Genomic DNA, 22,120 nt, shown 5'->3' on the forward strand with positions numbered 1-22,120 from the left:
TTCACAAGGGGTTGAAGGAGAAAATGCACCCCAGTATGTGTTCCCCATTTTCTCCCCATTTTGCGAACACCCTATATGTGCTCAGAGCCTGCTGTATTAGTGCACAGCGGGCCTCTAGAGGCAAAGTGCAAAATATGATTTTTGCAGGCCTGATTTTTGGCAGATATGGATTTTAGCTGCCATGTCACGTTGAAAAAATTTCTTTCGGAAACAGCATCCCCATACGAACATTTTAAGTGGTGGAAAGGGTACTTTTTAGCAAACAGGTGTCTCACAGAAAAGAATATGTAGTGAATGTTGGAAAGTGGATATGCAAGTGAGGTGGACTAAATCAGTAATAAAGTGGAAATATTACAGGGAGCATAAAGGATGAAATTAAATTAATATTCCATGGAAGAATGGTAGATTCCGAAACACTCCTGCATGCACAGGCCAGGTTTTTCAGGGCAGGTTTTGCATTGGAAAATGGTGTCTTTCCTTATCCCTTTTTTGTGACACACCCTGCATGTTTTTTGGGTCCTTCCCTTCCTTGCTGTCTGGGGGACTTGACCTGGAAGATGTTGCCCTAGTACGACACAGGCACCATGACTTCCAGAAGTACTGGGCTCCTCCCCTGCCTGGGTTTGATAAATTAGGGCCTTGATAACCACCTCTTGGAACTGAAGGAAAGTTCCTCTGTGGCCTGAAGATTGAAATAGGGTGTACGCATTGCACATTTCCATCTGTACAATGTGTACGGCCAGCTTTTTGTACCACACTTTTGTTTTTCGTGTGGCACTGTAGGGCTTCATAATTTGATCTGCAAGATCCACCCCTCCCATGTGCTATTGTAATCAAGGATGCAGTCTGGCTTGTTGACAGTGGTAGTGGTAACTCGTACAGCGGCAGGGGAACTGGCGCTAGTGTGATTGGTGGTCAGTACAAGGACGTCCCTCTTGTCCTTGTACTTAACCACCAGCATATTCTCATTGCGGAGAGTCCTACTTTCGCCAATTCTCAGTGGTTGCCCTACCAGGGATCTAGGGAGGCCTCTCTGATTTTTGCATACTGTGCCACAAGCCACAGTACCCCTGGCAGTTAGGGACCTGAATAGGGGTATGCTGGTATAATAGTTATCCACATAGAGGTGGTAAGCCTTATCCAGCAGTGGGTGCAGTAATTCCCACACAATCTTCCCACTAACTCCTAGGATGGGGGGGGGGGGGCATTCTGGGGGTTCTATCTTGGAATCTTTCCCTTTGTAAATGCGGAACTTGTGGGTGTGCCCGGAGCTACTCTCACAGAGTTTGTATATTTTTATGCCATACCTTACCCATTTGCTAGGCAGGTATTGGTGAAATCTAATCCTCCCTTTGAACAATAATAGGGAATCATCTACACTGACATTATTCTCTGGGTTGTACACCTCAGCAAACATGTTTCACCAGTAAATCTGGCTTCTTCAGGGGAATGGGCAGCAAAGTTTGCTGCCCATTCCCCTGAAGAAGCCAGATTTACTGGTGAAACATGTTGGGGGGAAGATTCTGTTTTTAATTCAGTAAATCACTCCACCATCAGACAACTACTACTAGTCTAGCTGGCCTATTTATCATTGCTAGTTTGCACTAGCAGTCAGACACGGCATTAAAGCTGAGCCCTGTCCGTTCACAGTAGCCACTGATAAAAGGAGTTATATTGGCACGACAGCACATGTTAAACACAGTGTGCTGCGGGCGTAGTGGGTTTATGGCTTCGTGCTCCCACAATTCAGATTAGTTGTATAGTGGCAATGTGAGCTGACTACTGGCAGAACTTTGCCATTTTAGTGACGGGGGTGAGAGAAAGTGCACTGATCTCCCTCTTGATCTACTCACTGCAATCAGTTACCATAGTGAAGTAGTGACTGTATTTTTAACTTTTTTGTTTTTTTGGTTCAATAAGTTAAGTCTAATAAAAGGTATCGAGCACTAGTTTAGATTTTAATTAGTAAAAATAAAAGTGAAGTATTAATTTTTCTCCTGGGGCAAGATAGGTTCAACGCCTGAATAGGCATCTGTAAATGAAATAATTAATAAACCTTACCCAGGTTAGGTCCCGATTGCAAATAGATGATTATAAAGCTGGTTCTCAGCAACCACTTACTATTAGCTCATGAGTGACACACCGCTGAAATCAGCATTTCTGTCACTATCTTATGCTGTCCTCAGTGAGGTCAGCATAAAGTTGATGACAGGTTCTCTTTAAGTTTATGATTCATATCTTATATGAAATAAATACCCGACAGTATTGTCTTTGCCTCGGGCCACTGGATGGTGGTGTATATGTGATTATCATAGGCATTATATCTTTGAGAGCAGTTGAGACAGCATTGTGGATTTACAGTATATTGTTGTTTTTGTCCCTCCTGACTTTGACCCCACTGTCTATATCTAACCACGTTATACACCACAGATCAACTAGGTAAGAACCGAAGATAGTGAGATACTGTAGCCCTTGTCAGGGCGGGAGTTCCGCTTTAGGCAGGGGCATATAGGGAAAAATGAGGGTGTGGGTCAATACTGGGGTATTTTGATTTGTACACTCCTGTAGTTTTTTATTGATCTTATTAAAAGGCAAGCTGACATGTTGTTTATGTGTTTGAAACTGCCCACAGTACCTTTTTCATCAGGTTATAGTCGTCCTGAAGTGATTCTTGATTTATTTGAGTGACTCGTAAATCTGCATAAAATGCATTTTGATTTTGCATCTTGTTTTCGTTGTATGTAAATTAACTTGTTGAAGTCAAGGATGCCGGCACAAACCTCCTGGAGGTCAGGCCTGTTCTCACAAGATCCCGTACAGGTTCCATCTGCTTTCACTTCCAGCGCATGCCCAGTGAGCAGTCCGGTACAGTCCCTGGCTTCAGTGCTTCACTGCACATGCGCCAAAGGGTGGAAGCACTCTCCTCTCTACAGCTGCTGTACACCGCTATTCACTGGGCATGTGCTGGAAGTGAAAGAGAACGGAGCCTGCGCAGGATCTCGTGAGAACAGGTGATGACATTCCCTGGCCTGGAGAAGGGGAGGGGTGCGGGTGGGAAAAGCCTGAATTCCAAGAGCTTTGTGCTGACCTCCTTGACTTCAACAAGTTAATTTACATACAACAAGAATCTAAATTAATTTTCTGTAGATTTGCAAGTTACTCAGCGGAATCAAGTCACTTCTGGACCATGATAATCTGATGAAAAAGGTACTGTGGGCAGTTTCAAACATGTCAAGTTCCCTTTGAGGAAATGTCTCACCAACATTTTTTTCTATAAGTTAAAACCAAATAGCAACTCATATTTTTCTAATCTCTTTTTATTTTAGATTTTTTTTATTTTATTTCCTAAGCATGATTATAGGGGCGACCATCTTGCCTGAACTGTTCTTAACAGCATTTAGAAACCATTAAGAAAACTGCTTTATGGCAGCCACATGGGCCATAGACACAGTGGTCAGGAGGGGACCTTATTGATTTGGGATGGGAGAGTTTACTAGGAATGCTCTGTGACCTGTGCAGAGGTCATCGTACAAGGAAAGAATAGATAAGATTTGACAATTGCCTATTGTGAATGGTGGATCCTGTGTCATCTATACACAGAGGAGATATCATTACAGGCAGGATTAGAATGGCAGATAAGCAGATAACTGCATTAAAGTGATCTGTACAGACCAAGAAGTAGCGACTATTATTAGGTTTAGTAGCCAGTGTGAAAACTGCAGGATTTTGTGTTAGGTCCCTTTCACACGGGCTAGAATTCCGTGCGGGTGCAATCCGTGAGGTGAACGCATTGCACCCGCACTGAATCCGGACCCATTCACTTCAATGGGACTGTTCATATGAGCAGTGAATTTCACGTATCACGTGTGCGTTGTGTGAAAATCGCAGCATGTTCTATATTCTGGGTCTGCATGAAAATCGCAAGCATCCGCAAGCAAGTGCGGATGCGGTGCAATTTTCACGCATGGTTGCTAGGAGATGATAGGGATGAAAGCAACCCTGGACTCCATTAAAGTGTATTCATTTTATTATTTTTCCTTATAACATGGTTATAATGGAAAATAATAGCATTCTTAGTACAGAATGCTTACTAAAATGTGGATTGAGGGGTTAAAAAAAAAAATATTAACTCATCCAATTGATCGTGCAGCTGGCATCGTCTTCTTGCTTCTTCTTTCAAGACCTGCAAAAGGACCTTTGATGACGTAATCGCGCTCACCACGTGGTAAGCGCGGTGACGTCAGCGCAGGTCCTGCTGAATGAAGATTTCTATCTTCATTCAGCAGGACCTGCGCTAACGTCACCAATTACATCATCAAAGGTCCTTTTGCAGGTCCTGAGAGAAGAAGCAAGAAGACGATACCAGCTGCGCGATCAATTGGATGAGGTGAGTTAATTTTTTTTTATTTTTGAACCCCTCAATCCACATTTTAGTAAGCATTCTGTACTAAGAATGCTATTATTTTCCCTTATAACCATGTTATAAGGGAAAATAATAAAATGAATAGAACACCTAACCCAAAGCCGATCTTCAGTGAAGAAGTCCGGGTTCGGGTCTGGGTACCACATTCAGTTTTTTCTCATGCGCGCGCAAAACGCATTGCATTCGCACGGAAAAAACTGAACATCGGAATGCAATCGCAGTCAAAACTGACTGCAATTGCGTGCCTACTCTCGTGGGTTTCCCACCATGCACACGCAACGCATCCGGAGCAAATCCGGAACACCCGTGTGAAAGAGGCCTTAGGGCAGGGTTTCTCAACTCTGGTCCTCGGGACCCACCTACCAGTCTGGATTTGAGACTATCCCACAGAATGAATACCTGTGGTAAGTCCTGATGCATTGACACTAATTATATCACCTGCTCAATACTAAGGAAATCCTGAAAACATAACTGGTAGGTGGGTCCCGAGGACCGGAGTTGAGAAACCCTGCCTTAGGGGGATTTTTTCCATTCTGTGATTTATTGTTTCCTTCTTGTTATGTACACAATGACAGGAAAATCTATTTTTTCCCCAGGTCAGTACTACTGTTTTTTGTACAAAAACAGGTTGTTAAACCTGTTTTTCCTATTTCCCACATCTGATTCAAGCCAGTATGGTAGCATTTTGATAAATTTGTCAGCTGATTCTCATATCCCTTGTTAGGGGCAATTTTTTATCTTTGCATTTTACTAATTATCTCTGCAAAACAGATAGTCTGCAGATTCACTGAAAGGAAAGGCTGTATAACAGAAACTGTGGAAGAGTTTTAATAAAGATCAATGCAAAAAATTATTTTTAGCCCAAAATGAGTAAAATGCAATAAAATGCCCCAAAAAGTGTTCATAGCCTTTAACTGTATTTGCCTTATATGCCTATTTCTAATATTTATAGCCCCGAACCCCTAAAGCTGAATAATTCACAAATAACATAACATAGTTTACATATAATATTTTTTATCGCTTACCAAAAGCCATATATTGGTTTTTTTCCGACAATGAGAAATTTTCTATAATGAGGTTTTTACCTCTTTGGCAATATTCCTGATATGGTTTATGTGCCTCAGGCTCACCCTATGGCCTGTATAAGATAGTGATTTCTTGTGTCATCATTTGTATAATTTAAAACCAATTGTGAGCTAGGCACATTGTGGAATGAGAACATGAGGTTCTCGCTTTTCTTCAGTGAAAAAATGAAATTAAATAAAAATGAAATAAAAAAAATGGCCGTGTAAATAGAGCCCATAGACTTCAAAGGCTCTGAAAATGGCTGTGACAAAGAAGTAAAAAAAAAAAGGACCTTTACACGTTCAATTTTCACTGTTGTGTAAATGTACCCGTAACTAGGGCTTCATTCACACGACAAAAAAAAAGGCAAAACTTTCCATTTTTAATGGCATTTTTTAAAGATGTCTTTCTGAAAAACATCAATTAAAAACGGCCCCCTTATTTGATTGTATAAAATGCACTAAATTGTGTTACAAATGATAAATAAAAAAGATCTGCTAAAAAAACAAAAAACGGCCCACTTGAATTGTATGGGGACTGTTGGTCCATGAAAACAGACTCACATTGAATTTCGGTGCTGGAGCTACTCAGGAACAGCTGATAGGTGGGGGTGCGGATTTCCGGACCCCTGCCGATCAGATATTAATGGGCTGTCTTAAGAATAGGCCGATAATAGTAAAATTTTAGCATACCCCTTTTTGTCCCTGTTCACAAGGGTTCCTTTGCTATTTGAATTTGGCTAGGATGCAGTGCCTAATAGCCACTGACAGCAGCGCTAAATTTGCCCCCTATTGTTTTCAATGAGTGTGCTGCACTTCATTAAGTTGTGGATTATAGCTGTGACCGCGCCAAGAAGGGACATGGCTGGAACCTGGAGTAAGTGTCTGCTTGCCTTCACCTCCATTCAGTGGGGCTAAACCGCTACTGGGTCCACAGCATTTAAAGAAGCACTCCCACAAAAAAAAATGTATTCTCTGACCTGCTAAAAAGGTCATGATGTAATCTGTAGTGAATGTATTCTTCTCATCAGTGACTGTATTTGTGAGTTATAACCTCCCTTCTGATCCTCAGCTGTGTCATGTTGTCATGTGACCAACCCTCTCCCTCTCAAACTAACACAGGACAGGAAGTCAGTTACTTCTCTATTTATTCCTATGAGACTGACATTGAGGCTCCGATAGGAATACACAGAGAAACTGACTTCCTGTCCACACAAGATACTGTGTTATTTGGAGAGTCTGATTGCTGGTCACATGACACAGTCAAGAAGCAGAAGGGAGGGGATAACTCACGAATGTAGACACTGGTAAGAAGATTACATCATGGGCCTTTCTAACAGGTCAGAAATTTTTTTTTTTTCTGGGAGTTCTTTAAACTGAAAGAAATCTGCCCATGAACTAACCCTAAAGTTATTTTCTTGTTTTAAAGGGGTTGTGCGAAGTCTTGAAGTTATCCCATATTCACAGCTGTAGTAGGCTATCGCCAGCACCCCCGTTCTCAGGATCAGTGGATAGTTGTCCCCTTATGTCAAAACTTGGCAGGACCCCATTAAAGTACAATTTTATTTTACAAATATACTGCTTCCAAAAGTTTGTCCTATCCATATCACAGCTGACGTCAGAATTGAGTAGGGTTCGGCAGTTTGAAGACTGTCTAGCTGGTTGCTAGCTGCTCCTCCTTTAGATAATTCTTACATCTAAATTGGAATGACATTTACAGGATATCCTATAAACCTGGCTACAATAAATATTCCACATAACGTTCATTCTCTCTGATGTATTTATGCATATTGGCCAGTTGGTGACTCACATGAAAAAAAACATCTACTTATAGTTACTGATTTGGCTCTAGCCAACATGGAAGCAATTCAGTAAGAAAGTTTGGCAAGTGTATGTGTTTGCTTAACTCTTTCAGGACTGGGCGATTTTTATTTTTTGAGTTTCCACTGTTTACTCCTAGCGTTCCAGGAGCCACATGGCGGTGTACATGATATTTCTTTTTTTCATTTTTTATTTTTATAAAAAAAATATTTTACATTTTTATATATTTTTTTTGTAGATTTAAAAAAAAACTTTTTTAAAACCCCACCTCTAAAGGACTTGAAAATGTGATCTTCAGATTACTTCTCCCTTACACTGCAATGAATTAGCATTGCAGTGTATGGCACATTCCCCATATTTTTTATGAAGCCCTGCCACCTGCAGGTCTTCATAAGAACTACAGCTGTAATAGCCTACAACTCTTCAGAGAGGCCGAGGCTATTACCACAAATGATCAACTTCCCCGATCTAAGTGCGGGGAAGCCATTTGGGCCGAGGGAGTGCCGCCTCAGATGCTGTGGTCACAATTGACCATGGCATCTGAGGGGTTATAGGTCTGTGATCAGCATAATCGCTGATTGCAGATATTAGCCCTGGGTCTCTGCTATTTAAAACAGTAGAAACCTGGTGATGATGGGGCCCGCTGCACTTGCGAGGAGCATTTTTAAGCCCCGTACTTCAGCTATATATGCAGCGATGTTGAAAAAAGCACTCCAGCATTTTTATTTTGCTATTTATTGCCAGAATTAGAAGGTTCATAATGCGTGTTAGAAACTGAAGTGGGATGAAACTAATTACTGTGCTAGAATATCGCTGGTGAGTTAACATTGGATGTCTAAAAATTTCCTGAAAAACATTCAATACCTTGTAATATCTCATTCAGTCCTGTTTTGGCTTATTAATACTGATAAAAAAAATACTGTTGTGTGTAAGCATGGCCACCACTGATTGGTTTCAAGGTGGTTGTAACCATGGAAACAAGCAGTGTATAATGTGATGGAAAAATGAATCCAGACAGCAAAGGAAGCAATATGGATAATAACAATACATTAGTAAATTTGGGACATTTATGAATATATTCAGGAAAAAAGGCCACTATAGATAGCATGTTTTATGTCTGTGTATGTTGGTGTGCTGCATACATGTACAGCCGTGCCTGTGTGGAGTGCATGCCTAAAGATTGTTTGTTCAGCCTATGCAAATCTTTTCAGACAATACAAGTAAATGTTTTGTCCATTGAGTGCTGTGCTGTATACATTTTCTTTTCTTTCTTAGAAAGACTGTTTGCTTTAGTAACACAAACCTAAACATACTTAACATTTTCCAATCCTGCAGAATGATTTCACATGTACCTTCTAGATGACTAGCACATTCCCAACATGCCTTAGCAGAATTTGTTTTACCTTATGCAAAGTATCTTCCTGTTATCATTTCATACCATGTTCAATACAAGTTAAAGGGATGCGTCACTTAAATGTGCCAGTTAAAACCAGATAGATAAAAGGATGTTCCAGTTAAAACCAGAAAGCAATACATATCCTTCCCTTTAGGCCTCATGCACACGACCGTTTTTTTTTTAAGGTCCGCAAAAACGGGGTCCGTAGGTCCGTGATCCGTGACCATTTTTCCGTCCGTGGGTCTTCCTTGTTTTTTGGAGGATCCACGGACATGAAAAATGAAAAAAAAAGTCAAGTTTGCCATTGAAATGATAGGAAAAAACGGACACGGATCACGGACACGGATCACGGACACGGATGACAATCTTGTGTGCATCCGTGATTTTTCACGGCCCCATTGACTTGAATGGGTCCGTGAACCGTTGGCCGTGAAAAAAATAGGACAGGTCATATTTTTTTGACGGACAGGATACACGGATCACGGTCTCGGCTGCAAAACGGTGCATTTTCCGATTTTTCCACGGACCCATTGAAAGTCAATGGGTCCGCAAAAAAAACCTGAAAACTGCACAACGGCCACGGATGCACACAACGGTCGTATGCATGAGGCCTTAATCTGTTTTTAGTTTCTGATTGTAGATTTTTAATTTTATTTTATTCAGTTTGCTCTGTGACCTGTGCTGAGGTCAGGAGGGAGTAGATAAGCTTTGACAATCACCTACTGTGAATGGTGGATACTGTGTCTGCAATCATACATAAATCACGCTAAATTATGGCTGTTTTTATTAGAATTATTCAACTACTCTGTAGTGGTGTGAGTTTTTGGATTATTTCTGTCTGTCTATCTATAGGTGATATCTGCCATTGTAGTCCTAACAGTAATGATAAGCAGATAACTGCAGAACCCTTCCAGTCTGTGTTCTACCCTGCTTCCATCCTGGTTCAAGCGGTCACAATAACGTCATTGTTCCACCTGTGCTGTCCTCTCATAGGCTTCAGGCCTAGTGGCATGTGGCCCATGAGAGTGAACTTTGGGACAGATAGACATTGGCTCTCATGACCCACCACAGTATTCAACTGAATCACCACTGTGAGGATGACAATACAGTGGAGGGGCCCATGTCAGTGCCCTAGCAACCAGCCCATAAAATATTGTTGCATGCTCGGGCAGACTCGCATATCCCCACACCCTGCAGCGAGTACTGCAGGCTGAGAAACTCAGCCCTAAACTGAATGTGTCAACCAAGGTAGCAAAAAAGAAATTGAAAAATACCAGCATCGGTAAAACTTGTACTTTATTGCTCAAGCAGGAACATCAGATAATGGATTAGAACTAATCCACTTCTGATGTTCCTGCTTGAGCAATAAAGTACAAGTTTTACTTTAGGGTGAGTGCCGTATTTTTGTAATTCTTTTGTGCTACAGTTGTGATCTATACTTCTTTATACTGAGTAACACCTGAAAATTAGAGATTTATGCTGAGACACTCAAGCATTTTAACACATGTGTCCTATGGGGCTGGTCACTTAAGAAGCAGTGCCAGACAGGGGCGAATTGGCCATAGACCTGGGCCTTTCTCAGGGCTGGCCAGTGGAAGTTTGTGGGGATGTATTTTGTGCTGCTGGCAGTATTTTATGATGGACTGTGGTGTTTGGCTCTGTAGGGGTGGTATGTGGTAATGTGCCACAATATGGTATTGCTAGCCCTGCCTTCCATCAATTTGGGCCCAACCAGGGGTGTATCTATCACAAGGCAAACAAGGCATTTGCCTAGGGCGGCACTTGAAAAGGGGGCGGCAAAATGCCTTGTTTGCTTAGTGATAGTTACACAATATGCTAAATATATTTTTTGCCCCTTGTCTGATCCTTCATTATGCGAGCGGCATTGCCGGCGCCGCATAGTGAAGGAGTTGAAAAACTTACTTCCTCCCCCTCCTGACTTCCTCCTGACCTCCCCTGCCTTTTGCGTCCTCACATTGCCGTTGTGATGTCACACGGAGGTGGAGTCACGGGCCGGCAACGCTAGGGTGAGCCTTATTTCCTCCAAGTGCAGAGCGGATCCTGCACACGGTCACCGTGAACACTGAGGCCAGGCCCCGGCCACCAATGCACTGATCCCTGAGCCTGCTGTCTTCAAAAACTGTAAGTACTTAAATTACAGTAATTCACAAAAAATCTATTACTTAGTTGTTTTTTGGGGTAAGGGGGTTGGGACCCGTTGGGTGGTTAGAGGAGGGAGAATTAGGGAGGGATTAATACTGTACTAACTCTAGCTGCACATTGTTTTTTAACAAGGAAGGGGTGGGTCAAATTTATATTAGGGGGGTGCCCGCGTTTAGTCTCGCCTAGGGCAGCACAAAACCAAGATACACCACTGGGCCCAACTACAAAACAGGGCCACTTTTAATATTTTTTCCATGGCTACTTTAAGTTCCCAGTTCACCCTGGTGCCAGATAATTTTCTTTCTTTGATGCATATACACACATGGCACATGGGTAGCAGGGTGCAAGCTAGGAGAGCAGGTGTAGGGCTGGTGGGTGGTATAGAAAAATAAACAGGCCTGCTTTATGGTAACAGATAACAGTCTCTTTACTGAGGATGATGGAGGTCACAGTGCAAATACGGGTAGTGGGCACAGTTGTGAGGTGTTTCACAAGGCAGATGTCTCCAAAAGGTTTTGTATATGGATTGGAAATATGATGGTCCTCTCTACAACTCTAACTAAATATACCATGCAAATGCAGAAATGACCACAGGCATACAAATTATTTCTCCATATAACTGCAGTTCCTATCTGCGGGCTGCAGTCCTAAAAAGGGATGGCCAGTCCGTTTCAGAATTGTGGCGGGCATCAGAAACAATTAACCCTCACTTTGTGTAGTAAAGTCCAACACCATGAGCATGTGTTGCCTTTGCTGTCTAGTCCAAGCACTATCCTTAAATGGTCCTAAACAATTTATAGAAATTCCTTGCCTCTTTCCTTAGAGGTTGATCCTCAGCAAAGTTGCTAGTCTGGAACCTTTTCCTCTCAGGGATGGTGTCTCCCTGGAGAGTTTTTTTAGGCCTACTTGGCAGCAGCACACACCAAACAGGTCTTCACTCTAGCCTGTCGCGCTAGAATCTCTCTACTACTCTAGCCAGCGGAAGATGGGACCAGCCCACAACCAGCAACTGTTACCAAGGCTGCCAACTCAACTATTTTCTCCCATACATAGCCTTTCTGGCCCACAGGGTTCGTAAAACACAGCATAACAGCAAACATTTTAAAGTAGTCAACTGACTAAATTATGGCTGTTTTTGAATTTTGGCATTCATTTCAAGCGCTACTTTCAAATACTCACAAACAATCTTGACAAATATTTCCCACAGAAGGCGGACATGAAAAGTGGAGCTCTATTCCCATGACAGTTTGCCACTGTATTAACCCTAGACACCTAGATCGGATACACTCAGTTTTTTCAGAATTTTTAATTTTTTAATTTAGCAAATCATGCATTCTGAACAATAATCATGAAGTTTGACTGATATCACTTTCTTTAAGTATTGTGGACCAGTTAATCATGAGATCTAAATACCAGGAACATTGATCATTGATGAAATCTTATTAATTCAACATTTATTGCATTTTAGGCGGCACAACATATATAATTGGATTTTTATGTGTGAAGTTTTCTAGAAATGAAATGGATTATTGTGTCATGTGAACATGCTATTTTAATTTTAATTTTATTTTATTATTTTAGTTCATTTCTATACAAATACATTTGGGAAGATGTTTTAATATTCCAAAGGTGGTCCGTCATATCTTTCCAGAATGTGGTGTGCCTATTTATAATCATTTACTACATTATTTCCTTGGCAATTTGGGTTTGGGTTCCAATTTCTTTGGTGTGCAGTGTGAGCCACACCATTTGTTTATAATAAATTCAGTTTTTTGTATTATGTCTATCTATCTATCCATCTATCTATCTTCCATCTGTCTATCTTTACAGAGCTGTCAGTCACACTGCCACTATTAGCTGCTCACATTGTAAACACTGGGGGCCACATAACAGTGGCCTTGCTCAGCTTACCAAACGGATATGGATATGAACTATGTTGTTTATTGCTTTTCCCAGATTGGACAACTATGAAGATTCTTTATTACATATCGATCTTCAGCCATAAAGTGCAACTCAACTTCAACAACTCTCCAGTTACTCAAGAACTAAGTGCCAGCTTCCCTGCAAAATATATAACCAGAAAAGAATAATTATAACTATCTCATCTGTATGAGGTTGACTCTTCAGATTGCTTGAAATGATGTCTAAAAGGCAAGAAATACTCAACTTGTCCTACTTGTCGGACCAAGAAAAAGAGGCCATTTTAGTTGTGTTAAAGCGTGATGAAAACCTCAGGAAAATAGAGGACAAAAGAATAAGGTAAGTTCGCTCGTCACCAAAATAGAAACGTGTTTGTGCTTTTGCTTAGGGATTATGCACATGTCCAAATGTTCTTTTTCTGTCTCTATCATCTATGCATTTTGTAGCTGTTTTCCTACATTTCTTTACTCTCTATAGGCAATGTAATGTCTGAACTATAGGGTCCTTATATAATATACTATATATAAAGGGGTTAAAGTATGTTCATTGTATGAAAAAAAGATCACCAATTTTCTTATACTTTTTTTTCCTTAAGGTTCTCAAAAATTTATTTTCCCTGGTCATATGATGGTCACACAAGTGTACAGCTCATTTACAGGTTTTTGCAGTTGTATTAAGTAAAACTGTAATTGCACCGCACCGCCGCTACAAAGGAGACAACACTCCTGATGAGTGGTCGTGTCGGGCGTTAGGCTCCACCAATCTGATATTGATGAACTATCCTGAGGATAGATCATTAATATTATGGCCCTGCACAACCATTTTGCACACTTACCTTTTTTTATCTGAACTTGAATATACTGCTCTTAGCAGGGATTTTTCCCACAACTAGCATACCCACTTTTTTGGCTTGATCTTTGCCAAATGTTGTCCATTGCTTATTCTATATTGAGGTCTATGGTAAACAGCTAAAGGGAGTAATTAAAAATCTCTGAAAAGCCCTCCAGTTGCTTCCAAATAAATGATGTTATACTTCCCCCTTCCTCCAGCACTGTTTTCTGCGGGGCTGCTCTGGAGCTGCTTGTTTACAAACTGCAGTGGTGAAGTACTGGTATAAGGCATTTGACTGCAGCAGCCAATCACTGTCCTACTGCTGAGGACAGTGATTGGCTGCAGCTGACACTTTACTACTGCCATTTGTTAAGAAGCAGCTGCAGGAAGACTGGACCAGCATCACATAAAATGATGCTGAAGAAAGCGGTAAATATAAATATTTTAAAGGCTATGCACACCTTTGGTGGTCATTTTTTTATAATTGCATTTAACTTATTTTAGTCTAAAAATTATATTTTCAATTAGCCTTTATTAAAAATATTGAGCCATTATTTCACAAAGGGTTAACTGTTTTTCTAACCCTTATCTCCAATTTACTAAGGGTACTTTCACACTTGCGGCCGAGGATTCGGCAATCCGGACGCAAACCAATGGCATTTGTCAGACGGATCCGGATGCGGATCCGTCTGAAAAATGCATTGAAATACCGGATCTGTCTCTCCGGTGTCATCCGTAAAAACGGATCCGGTATTTTTTTGCATTTAAAGGTCTGCGCATGCGCGGGCCGGATGAACGGATCTGTCAATGCTGCAATTTTAATGCCGCACTAATACATTTTAATGGAAATTAATGCCGGATCCGGCATTCTGGCAAGTGTTCAGGATTTTTGGCCAGAGATAAGAAATACAGCATGCTGCGGTATTTTCTCCAGCCAAAAAACATAAGAGGGACTGAACTGATGCATCCTGATTCAGAATGCATTAGGATAAAACTGATCAGTTGTGTTCCGGTATTGAGCCCCTGTGACGGAACTCAGTACTGGAAAAGAAAAACGCTAGTGTGAAAGTACCCTAAGAGGTCATAAACACTTATTTAAGCCACATTCTTATCAGTAAAATAAAGATTGAGCTTTAATCAGTGTTTATTATGTGAGAGAGCACAGATAAGAAGTCCTGCTCCTCAGATGATGGAAAAGACAAAAAAATTCCACAGGCAGCTAGTATCAGCTCTGCACAGAAAAAAGGATGCCATATCGTTAATAAAGACCTAATGAACAAATGATTTTTAGCTCAAAATAAGTATTATGCAATAATAAAAAAAATTGCTAACAAAAATTGCCTTTAAGGCAATTGGAAGACTTTTCAGAGATGTTTAAAGGGGTTGTCCGGGTTCAGAGCTGAACCCGGACATATCTCCATTTTCACCCAGGCAGCCCCCCTGACTTGAGCATCGGAGCAGTTCATGCTCCGATGCTCTTCTTTGCCTTGCGCAAAACCGTGCAGGGTAAAGGCATTTTTTGGAGTTCTGGTGACGTATCTGGCTCTCCATGGGGATGCCAGAAAGCCCAATTACGTCACCGGCACTGATGTGTGAGCTTAAGTGCTGCCCTACCCTGTAAAATGGCTAGGGCAGTGCTAAAACACGCCCATCAGAGCCGGTGACATCACCGAACACACTGCCGGGCGGAAGCTTCCACCTGGCAGTGTGTGATAGTAAACAAAAGAGCCCTTGCCCTGCATGATTTAGCGCAGGGCAAAGGAGTGCATCGAGCATGAACTGCTCCGATGCTCAAGTCAGGGGGGCTGCTGGGGTGAAATTAACCCCTTTAATTATCTAAATTAAGCATTTATGCACTTAGACTGCTAAAGTGTCAGATTATTTAATTTCGAGTTTACTCAAAGTTTTAGAGTGCATCCACATGGGACGGGTCCAATGTGGATTTTCTTCAGTGAAAATTTTATTGCTAATCTAGTTGCTGCTACTGTAATATGCTGCAGATTTTCAACCCCCAGCTCCATTGTCCAGTATTTGCAGAGTATATGCTACGGATGGACATTCCCTTTATCAAGTTTAGTTATCATTGCATCGGAGCTGCTAGCAGTATTCTGGACGCTTTTGCAATATCCTGAAAATGGGGAAACTGACATCTTGATCCTAGGGTGGCCAGATGTCCAGTATTAGGCCGAACAATCCGTTTTTCTGGCGCCCTGTCCTTCGTCCAGCACAGGGCCTGTCCACCCTTTCAGTAGCTCACGCTCAGACAGCAGCACTGCACTGTCTGAGCGTGAGCTGCAGCAACTGACTAAGGCTTCTCTCACCCCCAGTCAGTCACTAGAGTCCGCAGACATGGCTTCATGTGGCTGACTGAGGGGGAGAGAAGCACCCCGGCTGCCCCCAGCTCACCTTCTCCACAGAAATTTCTTCCCCTTCTTCCCCCCGATTTTTCCCCGGCTGGCGATGTGGGCGTAGCTTCACTCGGGCTTGGCTTCACAGAGGTAGACGTGGTGTATCAATTTGGGGCTTGGCCAGGGAGGCCCGAATATCTTGGATAAAGCCAGTGGCCACCCTACTTGATCCTTGAACACACCCTAAAACAACATACATGGCCATACATGTTAGGTTTTGGGGTGATCCCACTCAGGGCCGGCGCCTAGGGCGCCATTTAGCAGGGGGCGCCCGTTGAGGTAAAAAATAAAATAAAAATTGGTTATGTAGGTAAAGGTCCGGGCGGCCGGCCGGCGGCGCCCCTCATGCTGAGCCTCCTGAGCGGCCGGCTCAGTGCTGCGCAGCCTGCCTGCGCTGCTGACTGCTGAGTTGTTAATGTAGCGTGGCCGAGCTCTGTTCGCTCCGCAGTACAGGAGCATTTGTTTCCTGTACCCGGCCGGACTGAAAGGGAGTGCACACTAAGTGAGCACTTCCTGTCAGCCGGGTACAGGAAACAAAAGCTCCTGTACTGCGGAGCGAACAGAGCTCGGCCACGCTACATTAGAGGTGACATTGACAAGGGGGAGGAAATGAGAGTGACGGGGGGGGGGGGGGAGTAGAATGAGAGTGACAAGGGGGTGGGGGGAGTAGAATGAGAGTGACAAGGGGGGTGGGGGGAGTAGAATGAGAGTGACAAGGGGGGTGGGGGGAGTAGAATGAGAGTGACAAGAGGGGGAGTAGAATGAGAGTGACAAGAGGGGGAGTAGAATGAGAGTGACAAGGGGGGGAGTAGAATGAGAGTGACAAGGGGGGGAGTAGAAAGAGTGACAAGGGGGGAGTAGAATGAGAGTGACAAGGGGGGGGGGAGAATAGAGTGACAAGGGAGTGGGGGGGGAGAAAAGAGTGACAAGGGGGGAGAAGAGAGTGACAAGGGAGAGGGGGGAGAAGAGAGTAACAAGGGAGGGGGGGAGAAGAGAGTGACAAGGAAGGGGGGTAGAATGAGAGTGACAATGGAGGGGGGTAGAATGAGAGTGACAAGGGAGGGGGGTAGAATGAGAGTGACAAGGGAGGGGGGGTAGAATGAGAGTGACAAGGGGGGAGGGGTAGAATGAGAGTGACAAGGGGGGAGAAGAGAGTGACAAGGGAGGGGGGAGAAGAAAGTGACAAGGGAGGGGGGAGAAGAGAGTGACAAGGGAGGGGGAGAAGAGATTGACAAGGGAGGGGGGAGAAGAGAGTGACAAGGAGGGGGGGAGAAGAGAGTGACAAGGGGGGGAGAGTGACAAGGGAGGGGGGAGAAGAGAGTGACAAGGGGGGGAGATGAGAGTGACAAGGGAGGGAGGCGAGAAGAGAGTACAGAGAGGACAAGGGAGGGGGGGAGAGAGTGACAAGGGAGGGGGGGGAGAGTGACAAGGGAGGGGGGGAGAAGAGAGTGACAAGGGAGTCCGCAGAGCCAGACCAAGAGCCAGATTGCAGCCAGAGACCAGATCATCTAATTGTCCTGGTGGTAAGTAGACAATGCAATATGTGTATTATTTAATTGTTTAGTTATTAATACTACATTTTGCGGACCGCACATTGCCGGCACTAAGAGAATATGCCTATTCTTGTCCGCTATTGGGGACAAGAATAGGACATGTACTATTTTTTTTCAGGATCGGAATTGCGGATCCGGGTCCGCAATTCCAGATCTGATAAGGGGGGGGGGGGGGGGGGGGGCGCGTCAATTTTTATCTTGCCTAGGGCGGCAAAAATCCTTGCACCGGCCCTGATCCCACTGAAATTGTGCTTTTTGGATTTGGCTGACCATTACTTGTGTACACAGACTTATCAATGAATATAAAGTCATGGTCTCAATATTTAGTATATTACTGTTTCCCAATTAAAAGCGGAATATGGACCGCCAAAATGCCCTACGGTGATACAGTGGGTGCACCTTATCAACAGCGACCTGCAGATGTACAAATTGACGTATGAAGCCAGGGGAGTGCCTGATCGCTTTGACAAAATCTGGGACTTGTGGGTGCAAGCAAGAGGCACAGTTTGAGGCTTGTTGGTACTTGAAGCTGCACCACCCATGTGTGTGTCTGTGAGTGTGGATGGGGTGTGAGTGAGGGTGGTATTGCTTTTCTCATGACAACGAGATACTGTATCGCAATTACGTTTTTTGTTCCCTATTGTCATAAAAATGATGATGATGGATTTGATGTACTTGCTCATGCGTGCGACTGTGTCAGATTGAACTGTTTCCCTTTGGGATTGTTGTAATAACTTGAAAAGTGTTAAATAAACGTTATTAAAAAAAAAAAGCAGAATATGGGGAGACAGAGATGGAGGGAACTATGGTTCATGTGAAGCCTAGTCTTTTGCTTATGGAATTTGTTTTAATGATAATTTTTGCTCACTTTAGATGTATAATTGATCTGTTTTCCTGGAGTATTGCTTCAAGTCTTAGTTTTTTCATTAGCTTTCAACATGGCAAATTCAAGAACTTGCAAGAGAATGTTCTAGTTGCTATATTTGACAGTAAGTTATGTAGTACACAGAATAATATCTTGTTAATCTAGAAACTAGTAGGATTCAAAGATAATGAATCTTCTGACATATGGCATTAACCTTTTCATTAAAAAAAGACTTCCAACTTTGAGAGAACACTTTGGGGTAAGGCCCTTCTCTTCCAGCATGACCATGCCCCAGTGCACAAAGAAGGGTTCATAAATGCATGCTTGGGTGGGTTTGGTGTGGAAGAACTTGACTGGCCTGCACAGAGCCCTGACCTCGAGCCCATCTAAGAACACCTTTGGGATTAAATAGAATGGAGATTGTAATCCAGGCCCCCTCGTTCAATGTCAGTGTCTGACCTCACAAAAGCTCTTCTGCATGAATGGGCAAAAAATCCCAAACACACGTTACAAAATCTTCCCAGAAATTAAGCCTTCCCAGAAGAGTTTAAGATGTTTTATCTGCAAAGGGTGTATTATTGCCTATAGATTTAGCTTGTGTAGGTGAACAGAGGGTGATCATTCATGTTAAGTTGCCATTCTTTCATTTTGGTGGGCCTGTTCTGGATATAGGAGTAGGTTCCAGAGGTGGGACCCACACCTATCTGAAATTGATGGCATATCCTAGCCAGCCTGAGATTGGATTATCCCTTTAAGTTCTTTTTTGTCTTTTCTCTGACTGCAGCTCACGCCTCATCACCCTCCCCTCTCCATAGTCTTTGATAGGCTGCATGTAATCTGTTCCTTTAGCAAACCAACAGCCATGTTGTCACTTAAGACTAAGCAGAGAATGTTAGGTCTGTTTCACATCTGCGTTATACAGATCCGGCAGCTGTTTAGGCCAGGAACAGCCTGCTGGGTCCATCACTGCTGAAATTCTATCTGGCCCTATTCACTATCATGGGGACTGGTGGAGATAGAGCCGCAAGCCAGCAAATGGGCCGAGAATCAGCCAGATGAAAACAACTGAGCCGCGAGCGCAGCAGTTTTCGTCCTGCTGATTCTCGTCATGTTTGCCGGGTTGTGGCCGGATCTCTGCCGGTCCCTATTATAGTGAATGGGGCCGGCGGGAGTCAGCTAGCATCCAGCAGTGCCGGATCCAGACATCTCCAGCAGCCAGAGACACATAACGCAGATGTGAAACAGGCCTTAGTTAAGGGTGGGATTGGGGGGAAGCATTTTTTTCTGATATACTACAAAAAGCATAAAATGTCGGTCTATCTGTAAGGGTGTATAAGGGTGTCCAGAAAGCCAGTCCATGTCCTTTTTATTCATGGGGAAAATCACAAGTAGTTCTATTTATCCAGGCAGTACACACCGCTTATTTCATTTTTAACCTCCTAAATACCAATCACAACCAGTCTATGTTATGCACAAACGCCCACTCATTAAAATGTTGAACAGCATAATGTTTTCTATCAGCTTCTTTCTGGTCTAGGTTTGAGCAGGAGTCTATGTGCTTCTGACAGACACCTCTCTGATCTGTTGCTGAGAAAGCAGGGCATCATGTCGCAGGGCAGCAGCATGGTGCATTTGATCAGCTTGCAGTTAAAAAAGTTTGCTGAAAAGTCTCTGCAGCTCATGATGCAGGCTTCCTCCTGGCCATGTGTGACCTCCTGCTAATTGAGCGTTCTCTTGGCTGGCATTTTGCTAATTAAAGTTAACTGTTCAAATTTGCTAACTTTAGATTCTGAAAAAGCTTAAAAGCCAAGTCCAATAAACTTTAGAAACGTGAAATCAAAATCTCACCACCAGATTGGCTTTAAAGGGCTTCTGTCACCCCCCATTATGCAATTTTCATTAGCCGACATTAGCTATTTTCTAATGTCAGCTGAGTGCAATCATACATGTCCTACCTTTGTCTGTGGCTTATTTCTTGTAAAAATCATACTTTTATCATATGCAAATTTCTTCACTACCAGCAAGTTGGGCGTGTACTTGCTAGTAGCCGCCGCATCTGCCGCTTCTAGACACGCCCCATCTCCTCTTGATAGACAGGGGAGGGGGGGTAGAATGAGAGTGACAAGGGGGGAGGGGTAGAATGAGAGTGACAAGGGGGGAGAAGAAAGTGACAAGGGAGGGGGGAGAAGAGAGTGACAAGGGAGGGGGAGAAGAGATTGACAAGGGAGGGGGGAGAAGAGAGTGACAAGGGAGGGGGGGAGAAGAGAGTGACAAGGGGGGGAGAGTGACAAGGGAGGGGGGAGAAGAGAGTGACAAGGGGGGGAGATGAGAGTGACAAGGGAGGGAGGCGAGAAGAGAGTGACAAGGGAGGGGGGGAGAGTGACAAGGGAGGGGGGGAGAAGAGAGTGACAAGGGAGGGGGGGGGAGAGTGACAAGGGAGGGGGGGAGAAGAGAGTGACAAGGGAGTCCGCAGAGCCAGACCAAGAGCCAGATTGCAGCCAGAGACCAGATCATCTAATTGTCCTGGTGGTAAGTAGACAATGCAATATGTGTATTATTTAATTGTTTAGTTATTAATACTACATTTTGCGGACCGCACATTGCCGGCACTAAGAGAATATGCCTATTCTTGTCCGCTATTGGGGACAAGAATAGGACATGTACTATTTTTTTTCAGGATCGGAATTGCGGATCCGGGTCCGCAATTCCAGATCTGATAAGGGGGGGGGGGGGGGGGGGCGCGTCAATTTTTATCTTGCCTAGGGCGGCAAAAATCCTTGCACCGGCCCTGATCCCACTGAAATTGTGCTTTTTGGATTTGGCTGACCATTACTTGTGTACACAGACTTATCAATGAATATAAAGTCATGGTCTCAATATTTAGTATATTACTGTTTCCCAATTAAAAGCGGAATATGGACCGCCAAAATGCCCTACGGTGATACAGTGGGTGCACCTTATCAACAGCGACCTGCAGATGTACAAATTGACGTATGAAGCCAGGGGAGTGCCTGATCGCTTTGACAAAATCTGGGACTTGTGGGTGCAAGCAAGAGGCACAGTTTGAGGCTTGTTGGTACTTGAAGCTGCACCACCCATGTGTGTGTCTGTGAGTGTGGATGGGGTGTGAGTGAGGGTGGTATTGCTTTTCTCATGACAACGAGATACTGTATCGCAATTACGTTTTTTGTTCCCTATTGTCATAAAAATGATGATGATGGATTTGATGTACTTGCTCATGCGTGCGACTGTGTCAGATTGAACTGTTTCCCTTTGGGATTGTTGTAATAACTTGAAAAGTGTTAAATAAACGTTATTAAAAAAAAAAGCAGAATATGGGGAGACAGAGATGGAGGGAACTATGGTTCATGTGAAGCCTAGTCTTTTGCTTATGGAATTTGTTTTAATGATAATTTTTGCTCACTTTAGATGTATAATTGATCTGTTTTCCTGGAGTATTGCTTCAAGTCTTAGTTTTTTCATTAGCTTTCAACATGGCAAATTCAAGAACTTGCAAGAGAATGTTCTAGTTGCTATATTTGACAGTAAGTTATGTAGTACACAGAATAATATCTTGTTAATCTAGAAACTAGTAGGATTCAAAGATAATGAATCTTCTGACATATGGCATTAACCTTTTCATTAAAAAAAGACTTCCAACTTTGAGAGAACACTT

The 22,120-nt window shown here is 43.1% G+C and overlaps 1 protein-coding gene across 2 annotated transcripts in view; it reads left to right on the forward strand.

Moving 5' to 3' along the window:
- SYTL5 (synaptotagmin like 5) overlaps positions 1 to 22,120 on the forward strand; it is a 237,780-nt gene that overhangs the window by 104,467 nt on the left and 111,193 nt on the right. For both annotated transcript variants that reach the window (XM_044286622.1, XM_044286621.1), the window contains exon 2: positions 12,824 to 13,126. In XM_044286622.1, the coding sequence (XP_044142557.1) occupies positions 13,005 to 13,126 (122 nt within the window). In that variant the 5' untranslated portion in view covers positions 12,824 to 13,004. The remainder of the gene's footprint in view (positions 1 to 12,823; positions 13,127 to 22,120) is intronic.

This window comes from Bufo gargarizans, chromosome 3 (assembly GCF_014858855.1).
Source record: "Bufo gargarizans isolate SCDJY-AF-19 chromosome 3, ASM1485885v1, whole genome shotgun sequence".
In the NCBI taxonomy this organism is placed as follows: domain Eukaryota; kingdom Metazoa; phylum Chordata; class Amphibia; order Anura; family Bufonidae; genus Bufo; species Bufo gargarizans.